This window comes from Anguilla rostrata, chromosome 1, assembly GCF_018555375.3.
Source record: "Anguilla rostrata isolate EN2019 chromosome 1, ASM1855537v3, whole genome shotgun sequence".
In the NCBI taxonomy this organism is placed as follows: domain Eukaryota; kingdom Metazoa; phylum Chordata; class Actinopteri; order Anguilliformes; family Anguillidae; genus Anguilla; species Anguilla rostrata.
Window position 1 is genome coordinate 14,523,230 of NC_057933.1, and position 10,652 is coordinate 14,533,881.

The 10,652-nt window shown below is 40.2% G+C and overlaps 1 protein-coding gene across 1 annotated transcript; it reads right to left on the bottom strand.

The window, feature by feature from the left end:
• Nucleotides 1-7,360: 7,360 nt before the first annotated feature.
• LOC135248831 (homeobox protein six1b) lies at nucleotides 7,361-10,398 on the bottom strand. Its single transcript, XM_064323803.1, has 2 exons — nucleotides 9,591-10,398; nucleotides 7,361-8,189 (listed from the first exon to the last, which is right to left on the bottom strand). The coding sequence occupies exons 1-2, from the start codon at nucleotides 10,148-10,150 to the stop codon at nucleotides 7,895-7,897; spliced, it is 855 nt and encodes a 284-aa protein (XP_064179873.1). The 5' UTR covers nucleotides 10,151-10,398; the 3' UTR covers nucleotides 7,361-7,894.
• Between the last annotated feature and the right edge of the window lie 254 nt (nucleotides 10,399-10,652).

Consider the following 10,652-nt stretch of genomic DNA (forward strand, 5'->3'; position numbering starts at 1 on the left):
TTTTCTTGTTTCCCCATCTTTTCTAGGTAGTTTCATAATCTTTTATTTGGCTACTTTTCTGTCCAAACGATTTATCCTTACTTTGACAAATGAGGTCAGAATTTCTTCAATTTAATTCTTCTATTGCGGAATGCCTATCAGATAGTACACCACTTCCTGAAATCTCTTATATCCCATTTGGACAGTTGAAGCATTGTTGTGGTGACTGGAATACTTTTGAGATTAATTCTTTTGAAAAAAGAGTTGCTGAACTTGTGCAAGGACATTGTCATACTTATGATCGATCACACGGAGATTTTGAAGTCAACAAAATTCCTGGCATGAATTTTTCATGAACTTGGGTGTCACTGGAGACAGTTTTAGCAAAGTATCTCTGCTGTCAATGATCCTTTTGTGATCCTGAGTTTTGTGACGCAACTTGTAAAAATATGTGCGACAAGTTTGTATGACACTTCAACAGCGTGGAGTGACAGAAATCATCCCCAGATTTAATTGGCTAAAATATGTTCTCTCCCTCTCCACCTTCGCTAATGTGTGGTGAGCTTTCTGGCGCAAAATGGCTGCCGTGCATCACCCAGGTGGGTGCTACACATTGGTGGTGGGTGAGGTGAGTTCCCCCTGACTGTAAAGCACTTTGAGCATTCGGAAAAGTACTATATAAATGCAAGGATATTATTATTATAAAACAAAGAACATGAAGTTTGCATTGAGTACACTGACAATGGTGTTTAGCGACATGTTCACCGGTGGTTCTTTTTAAGAAAGCTTCATCATTAGGAGTATACTGCCCATTTAACAGTTCAACATGAGAGGTCTTCAGTGGCATTATCAGCTAGGGGAGACACTATACAGACTCAACCTTCCTGGCTAAACATCACAGTTTAAAAACTTGAGCTGTGTCATTTTCCAACTATGAGAGAGTGTACATAGTTGTGGGGCACCCTAGTTTTAGGGTGGGTTCCAGCCCAGACCCACAGGTAAAACAGGTGAACAGTAACAGTAAGATACACCTTCCCTCCAGTTAGCGCACTGCAGTACAGTCACCCTATAGTGTGAAGAATAGTCTTCCAAGAACATTAAAAAGCATTCGTTCTACAGGGAATCACTCATAACACCTTATTTTAACACTAAATTCATATGTAAGTGCGCTTGTGGTGTCTTTCTGTAGGATCATCAAAGGTATCATCAGAGGACACTGTCTATCCTCTGTTTCCTCATTCTGGTGAGCCCCACTCCATCCCACATTCATAAGCAATCAAGTAATAGTGCTGTGTAAGACCACAAGAAAAATTCTATGTTATTGTTTCTGTTACTTTCATTGACGATAAGCTTTTCTAAGCATATTTCATATCATTAGAAGCCTGTATGGAACATGCAGAAGCTTTGGGGTCCTTATGCAAATGCATCCCTGTTTCGCAAGCTCACAGTATCGGTGGAGAGGAGTGCAGAAGGCGCTGTTCTAAAAGGGAGAAGAAAGCCAGATCTGCTGCCTGCTGGGGCTGGACTTTTGTTCTGGGAGTATAAGCACCGGTGGAACAATGGCCTCCGAAACCTCTTGTGCTGTGATACGCGCGCGGCGTCTGCCTGCCTCCAGGGTCCACAGCGGCCCGTAGCGTTGTCAGGCCCATACATCACCGGTAACCGAATCTCCTCGCAGGCCCCAGTCCCTGTGCCCGGCCTGAAAAGATCCTTTTGTCCCCCCCCCCCCCACTCCTCGCTGGATCCCAGGCTGTGAATTCCTGGGCTGGTTTCACATGATGCTCGCCCTGCCTAGCGTGAAAGGCAACCTGCCCAGGTACCGGCGAAAGCCCCGTTCTGGGATCCCACACGGTCCCTGCAGCCTCGGTCACTGTCTCCAGGGGAAAAAAGCAAACTTCCACGTCTCCCATCTGCACTTGAGTAATAACTGAATTTATAACCAGACTCTCACCAGCCCCATTTAAAAAATTCAAATTGCCTGCTCTTGTATTTTCTGCTCTGTGCACGTTCCCCTTGAAACGGATGGCAAAAGCCCTTAATGACCAATACTGGGATTGCAACCCATTCCATTTGAGTTTAATATACAAATCAAACACAAGCTCGCTCCTAATATGTGCTGGTACATTTTGTCCTTTACGTATGGAGGCTGATATCTGCATTATTACCTTTGAATTACCTTTCCAGAACGTTTCTTTTTTGACACCATAGAAAATGAGCTGAAACTATATTCAAAGAGGTTTCCTCATAATTTATCACCTCTTGATCCATTCTCAAGAAGAATGTTGGTTATTAAATAAAAATTGATTAATCCAATATTTGTCACATATGTTCTACATAGTCCCCCATTTTAGGGGACCAATAGTAATTTAATAAATTAACATAATCTTAAGTAAAGTCCTCACATTTAGCACTTGGTGGCAAGTCCTTTGCATTCGATTACTTCCTGAAGCCTGCAACCCATAGACTTTACCAGATGCTGGGTATCTTCCCTGGTAATGATCTGTGAGGCCATTTTCAGTTCCATTTTTTTTGGGGTCGGGGGGGGGCTTTTGCTATCAGTTTTGTCTTCAGCAAAGAAAATGCATTTGATTCAGGTCGGGTGATTGACTTGGCCAGTCAAGAACTTGGGATCATTGTCCTGCTGCAAGGTGAAGCGCTGTCCAATGAGTTTTGCAGCATTTGGTTGGATCTCAGCAGATTATTTGTTTCTAAGCACTTAGAACTCATCCTGCTGCTGTTGTGCACAGTCGCATCATCAAGGAAGGCAAGTTGGCCAACTCCAGTGGCAGCCATACATGCCCACGCCATGACGCTACTGCTACCATTCTTCACAGATTAGCCGATATGCTTTCGATCATTTTGATCAATTTTTGTTTCTTAACAATGTACCAAACAATTGATTTTGATGCACTCAATGTCTCTGTGTCTGATTGATTTATTCATTTTTCAGCCTCATGGTGTCCTGCTTTACTGACATTAACACTTTAGTGGAAAAAAACAGCAAGACTCCAAATGCAAATGCCACATCTAGAATCAACTCAATACCTGTTTTTTGCTTTCTTATGCATGAAGTAATGATACAGCAACACACAGTTGGCCAAGAAACAGCTGAGCAGCTAATCGTCCAATTAATTTTTGGCCCCCTGAAATGGTGAAGCTATGCATTAAAAGGGCTTTTATTTCTACATGGGTCACATGATATGGATGTAAATGCTCTCAAATTAAAGCTGACAGTCTGCACTTTCACCTCATATTGTTTTACTTCAAACCCAATGGGCTGGAGTACAGAGCCAAAACAACAAAAAATGTTTCACCGTCCAAATACTTAGGAACTGTCTGCGCTATGCACACACACACACACAAACACACACACAGACAGGTGACACATTAAAGTAAAAACCAACATAAAGTGTCTTAGTAAGGTGTTGGGCCACCACAAGCCACCAGAACAGTTTCAATGCGCCACAGTATAGATCCTACAAGTCTCTGGAACTCTACTGGAGGGATGGAACACCTTTCTTCCAAAAGATATTCCCTCACTTGGTGTTTTGATTATGGTGGTGGAGAGCACTATCTGACACATCGGTCCACATTCCCCTATAGTTGTTCAATTAGGTTGAGACCTGGTGACTGTGAAGGCCATAGCATATGATTCACATCATTTTCACAATCCTCAAACCATTCAGTGACCCCTCATGCCCAGTGGATGGGGGCATTGTCATCCTGGAAAAGACCACTCCTATTCAGATAGAAATGTTTCATAATAGGATAAAGGTGATCACTCAGACTCACTGTTTGACATGCTCTGTCACCCGAGGAAGCATTGCTTTCAGGTTTTACCTAACAGATCACACTAATGCTCATGCATCACAGTCATCGAATGTGTGCTTTTGACCATGATTTCTGACCCTATTTACTGATACCTTCCCGATAGAACTAAATGCAGATATTTCTCCAGTCACTGTTCTATTGAAACGCTAGCCAGTTCAGCAGTCTTTGTGACTGAAGCTCCTGGCACTCGTGCCCCAATAATGAACCCTCTTTCACAGTCACTTAGATCTTTTCCTCTTGCCACCTTGATCCAAAATCAAGGTCAACTGGGCCTGGGCCATACATACCACAGAGCATGACAGGATGTGAATTGCTTAATTGTATCATGCAGTACACCGGTATGGAAGCATCTTCATTTGTTATGTTGTTCCACTCATTTATTCAGATTTTTCCTTTAATCTGTCACCTGTTCTGTTTATATATATATATGTGTGTGTGTGTGAGAGAGAGAGAGAGAGAGAGAGAGAGAGAGAGAGAGAATCTATGCTCTAAAATTCTATATTACAAAAATCATATTCGCAAAAATAACAGCATGATAAGTGTTGAAGGACTGCTGTGGTCTGTCATCGACTGATACCACATAGAACACTAACATGAACTTCTCAGCAAGCGTTCGGGTGCGAATTTCATCGCCAAAGCCAGGCATTTCATGCTGTTTTTAGTAGCTTTCTCTAAATTGATAGGAAAGCCAAAAGCGTGTACTAAGACGCATCTATAGATATCATCCAAGAATAACTGAAACACTGAAAATCTTTAAAATGGCATTATATGTACTTTTTAAACGTGTGCTTATTCGTAGCCTAATTGTGATCTTTAAAAAAATAATTATGTTGACTAACTACAGTAGAATGACTGCATGAACACTACACTTTGTTTTTCCATTGTGCGTATTTCATCCCAAAATACAGTTTTAGAGCTTTGCACGCTGTAATAACAAAACCGTCAGATGGGCTCGCGAAAAAATATCTTCCATGCTAGGACTCAGAATGTAACTTTTGCGCCATTTTCCTGTTGTAATATGGTTTTCTTGTAACGATAAACTGGTATGTCCTATGTCCAAAATAACAAGAGGGCGGCAGGTTCATCATTTCAGAGTTAAACTATATTCACTTAAACAACAACAGGCTACAGGCGTATTGATATGCTCTTAAATTACGCATATAGCGTGGCCAGGTCGATAAAAGGCCTTTGTGCCTTTGTGCATCTCCTTTATTCATTAGTCGCAAAGAAAATATCTGTTCTAGACAAATCACACATTATCACAATAGCAATATTATTTAAATATCACACGCATAACGAGCTTCAGCTTGGCACAGTAGTCTAATCAATTTGGACAACGACGCAAGGGAGAAAAACCACTACCAAGAAGTGCCAGTTCTTTATTTGAACAGGTTAGTGATCTGAATACATTGGTGCATTTGAATGATAAAAAAGAAAAATATGCTATCACAAACGCCACAGGACATTTAAGCATGCCTAGGCAGCTGTATAGCCAAATATTAATTGTAACCACGAATGATAAATATATTTTTCTCGGAGAAACATTTTGACCACCGCGTTTGGTGCACTGATTGGTACAGTATCATATGATAAATGTCTCGAGGTTAAAGACTGCTGGAAGGTGACTTGTATTGGCGCGCACTGGTTCAACAAGCTCCGCAATCAGACTCTAATACGCGAAGCAACTGGTTCAGATTAGGCGCAGGAAATCCTCTGTGCACTCTGTTCAAAACAATTTACCCTGACACAAGGAGGAGCTCCAAATAGTCCAAATAGTCTTTCACCCCAACATAAAAAGTAGCAACACACGAAGCAGAATGTTTTCTTTGCACGATTATTCGTTTATCGATAATTATGAACATCAGTCTATATCTTTTGGACAGATTAAGCTATACCATCATAAGTATTTACCAATTGAAGTTCTTGGCCAAGAACACAAATGCTGTTCCAACATCGGCAATAATAATAATAAAAATAATAATAATAATTGCCTGCTAGAATTAGTAGTAGTAGTAGTAGTAGCAATAGTGGTCGTAGCAGCAGCAGCAACAACAGCAGTTGTCGTAAAAAGTAAAAAACAGAAGAGATGTTCTAGACCCGTTCATGACCCGTCTATAAATCATGTCATTTGTCAGTGTGTTAAAAGTAGGCTACTCGTTATTAATTCAAAATTATGCACCAATGTTTTCCACAGGTTTTTTTCCTATGGCGTTTTTCCCACTAATGTTAAAAAATATGCAAAATTCAAGCTAATATATGAAGACAAATAGGCTTGTTGAATTCAAATAGTACAGTGCTTACTATCGTTTTAAAGCAGACCAAATCAATCCGACGTATTTCCTTGCAAAATTATTGTTTGTATGTCCAAATGGTTTTAACATACTCCCCGCGTAGTTCATAAATCTGAATTGCACAAATGAAATGCAATATTTCGCGAATAGCCCAATATCTGCGCTGTCTGTTGAAACAAAGTAATGAATGAGCCGAAGTGAGCGCGCCTCCTGCAGATGGTGTCATTTCTCTATGGCCCAGAACCGACAGAACAAACACTGAAAGAGCACAAAGTAAACAGGGAAGCATAGACCTAATGATCCACAGCGCTCACAAAGGACGGAGCGTTGTCCCGCTCTCTCTCATGAGAGAGAACCAGGCTTGGCCATGGGCAAAACGCGACTGACAGTTTAAATAGCACTTAACTTTGTTAAGCTGAATTGTCTATTTGTTTTAAGCGTGTCGTGAATAAATAATGAAATAATTATTATTTTGTTGACGAGAGGCTGCTAGGCTGTTGTCATTTCAAACGTCACATGCTGGGTCGTGACTATAACTGTTTTTATTGCGAATTATTTTAGGCCATGTCGCTCTTAACAGAGTTGAACCCTGAGCGTTAAACTTGACCACGGCCCAGAAATTAGACTACTCTAACGCCCTTTGGGAAAATAGCATCATAAGGACCAATCACGGAAAAAAACTTGCATCCGTTTTACTGACGCATGATATTTTTATGTTTCATGAGATGTAAACAAATATGATGCTATATTAAAAACGATTATCTTTGTCCTAATGTATATATTTGTTGGAGTTTACTAAATTTCTTAAAATTTAATTTGCTTTCGCAGTTTTCATTTTAACTGCATTTGTTATAGGCTATTTTTAATTTAGCACTATGTGCTACTTACTATAAAGTCCAGAGAATCAACCCATATTGGATTATAGTCATTTTTATACATTATTTTCCAAAATATCTCATCGCGTATTGTATTGCTGTTTTTAAGAAAAGGCCGCAGTATAAACACATATTTACAAAACAATAACCAGTTTCCTATCTCACGTTTTAAACGTATATTCAAAAATGTTCAATTCCATTCCACGTGTATTATCCCTAAAGTGACAAGGTATCAATAAAATGCGTTAAAATTATATTTGTATCAATCAATCGATCGCGCTTAGCTTATTATAAATAATAGCTAGCGATGTTTTTTGGTGATCGTGCCCTTGCCTGAGATTTGTGCATACAATAGGCTACAAATAACACACACCAAACAAACCCTTCGCCTTTCGTCATGTTTATTGGAAACTAGCTGAAGCCGATACACTAATCTTGTGAAGAAAATGTGAAATTGTGGGTTGTGGGGACGGTACCTCTATCCCAGTTTCCATAGCAAAGGTTTCCTAAAAAAAATTTCAACTCTGAACAAAAACAAAAAAGTATTCATAAATTAAGCAAAATGGCAAACCCAGCCAAGTGTTCCGTTGTGTTTAGAGTTCATGAGAACCATGAAAGCGTTGCCTTAAATGGGAGCTACAGTTTATACTATGGGACAGGAAGGGAAACACATCCCGAGTCCGGACAAGAGCCTTTATCAAAACTGTGTTTTGCGGGAACCATTTGACCAATTTAACGACTTGACAAACGTCAGTCAATTTATTAAGTACCACGGTTTGCTACTATTTCACATCAGAAAACTCAGGGATGTTAGAATTTTTATATTTATATAATATATATTTTATATACATTGAAAGTGTCGGATCTCAGTCTCTGTCTTACATTAAAAAAATAAAAATGAAATAAAATCTTAAGTGTTTAGGAACCGAGATCCACAAGGCTAGAAGTTAACGGTCCCAACAACGAATCTTGGAGCTGGTGCGGGTGTCCTTGGATGCTGTGTACCGACTGTGTGGCGCTGAGGCCTGCCAGAGGGTAAGAAGAGCCGCCGGGGTGAGTCATGTTTCCTTGCAGAAGAAGCACGGAGTTCTGGTCGGGGCTTTGCGGTGGAGAGAACTCGTCATCCGAACTGGACATCAGGGACTTGCCGCCATCGAGAGGAGACAGTTGATTCTGTTTGTTGTTGCCGGAATTGTTGTTTTCGCTGTTTTCTCTGTAAGTAAGTAAATAATAATAATAAAAAATAACCCACATTTAATTAAAACGTTTATGAACGTTGTCAATGAAATGTATCTATGCGAGATTACCGATTAATAATTGCAGTTTCTGAATGAGGCTGCACATGTGGTAGCCTTCATTATAAAATAATACACATGATAAAATCTAGGCCTTGCCTGTTCAGTTCTCAAACTTGTGAACTGTGTACAATAATAGATAAACACTGACAGGTCTTCGTTACAAAGGCCTGTAATATATTGTTGGATTTGCATATGTTATCCGTCTGTATCTGTGCATAATAAGGGTTTGCAGAAATCATATACTGGTCAATCATTGTTTTCAATTTTATTTTAAAATTCTCAGATGCAAATGCAATCTGGTTGCCGAGTCGATTGATCTGTATAACTCCCTTATTTGCCGCTTCGCTGTCAGTTGCAATTTTTTTGTCTGTTTAATGTTGTCAGGGGACGGCTATTTAAACACATATGGGACCTCGTTTTCATTTTTAAAATAAAGTATTCCTTCGTCTTCTTGACATGGTAATAAAATAGGAATGTTTTAGATGCGTAGGGCCACAAACATGTCCAGTGTAACTTTAATTAATGGCTGGACACGTGCATTCTCATTTACCGTAGACAAAATGAATAAATCTGTTCGAGAGACCGTAGTCTATTTCCAGTTTTAAACAATTGCCCAACAGATCATTAAGGTTGTAATGCATTTATTGGTTTATTATTGCAATATCGTCGAAGATAGATTTTATTTTCTCTATAAGAAGATGTCTGTGAGATTATATTTCAAGGATGTAATTATTTCGACATTTTAAAGGACTTTTTAAAATTAATACAATTTGGTTCAAAACAATTAATGAAATTTTGTTCACCACATTGATTTCTTGTATGTATATATACCCTTTTAAAAGCTTCAAAATGCATCAGCTTACTTGGATAGTCGTCGTAAAAACTATTTATCTAAATGTACTCCACACAGCAAAAGTTGTGTTCAGTGTTGTATACCTCTAATAGAGTAAATCTTACTCTGACATTTGAGCCCATGTGGATTCATATAAATTACGTATTTTCAACACTACAATATATTGCATGTTAACTATTTTAATATAGTCAATATTGTTCTGTTCGTGGTTCCTATATAGATACAATGTATAAGAATCTTTATATATACATACAACCTTATTTCATATTTTACAACGGAACATTCGTCGTGAGTCAACGTATTGTCAAACGTATTGTATCGTTTTATGGAAAGGCTACGTGATCAGGAAAATATTATTGTAAAACGACACTTTTAAGCGCCATGTTATTATATACAGTTCGACATGCAAATGAAATTTCTTCGACTGCCTGTATTTTTCGAAAAGTAGTAATAAAAGGAATACCTTTCTTTGGCTTCGGCAGCTCGGTCTCTCTGTCTTCTGTTTTTAAACCAGTTACTGACTTGCGTGGTGGTCAGTCCGGTGGCCTCCGCCAGTTCTCTTTTCTCCCTGGGGGAAGGATAAGGGTTATGGGTGTACCACTCCCTTAGAACTCCCCTTGACTTCTCCTTAAAACAGTAACTAGTCTCCTCGCCGTCCCAGATCGTGCGGGGCAGAGGAAATTTCCTCCGGACTCTGTATTTCCCCACCGCGCCGAGTGGTCTTCCCCTCAGTTTCTCAGCCTCCACGTAGTGCGCCTTGAGCCACAGTTGCTGGAGCTTCGGGTGATTGTGCGGGGAGAACTGGTGGCTCTCGAGGATCTTGTAGAGTTCTCTGAAGTTCCCTCGGTGGAAAGCCACCACCGCCTTAGCTTTCAGCACGCTTTCATTCTTGTGGAGGTGGTCGCAGGCTGGAAGAGACCACAGAAAGCGGCCCAGCCGTTCTAGATTTCCCCCTTGTTGCAGCACCTCGCATACGCACGCCACTTGCTCCTGCGTAAACCCGAAGGAAGGCAACATTGACATAATGTCTGTAGGATAGGTTTTATTCCCCACACCAAAACCGATATCCTTTTACAGCTGGTAGGTATTTGCGTCTTCGCGAGGTTGGTTGTTGTTTAAGAAAGTTTCACAGCAATCCGAGTCGGTGTTATCCACTTCTGATGTGCACCGGAGTTTTGGATGTTGATTGTTGGGACAATTTGTTCCTGTTCAAGTTATGTCAGGCTTAAAGAGCGCTACGCGGCCCGCTGATTGGTTCTCCGTCCGCCCTATACCCTGGCAGCAGAGCAGAACAAAGTTTGCAGCTCCGTTTCCTCCCTAGAGGACGTCAGGGCTGAAACTGGACCCCCTTCTCCAGTATTACCTGAGGGAGAGGGGCACCTCGATACTAATCAATTATTACAGACTTTTAAAGCCATTTTCATTGAGATCCAAGCACAGACTCACTCGTTTTGGTGAGGTTTTATTTAATCACGCCAATTTTTCCTGTGAATTATTAATGAATCGATAAACAACCCAAGCAATT

What these genes read in the sequence shown, in the direction of transcription:
- LOC135248831 (XM_064323803.1), bottom strand. Translation starts at nt 10,150, where the DNA reads ATGTCAATGTTGCCTTCCTTCGGGTTTACGCAGGAGCAAGTGGCGTGC. An exon ending in GCTGCCGAAGCCAAAGAAAG is followed by an intron (nt 8,190 to 9,590) that starts GTATTCCTTTTA and finishes ACTTACTTACAG; the next exon opens with AGAAAACAGCGAAAACAACA.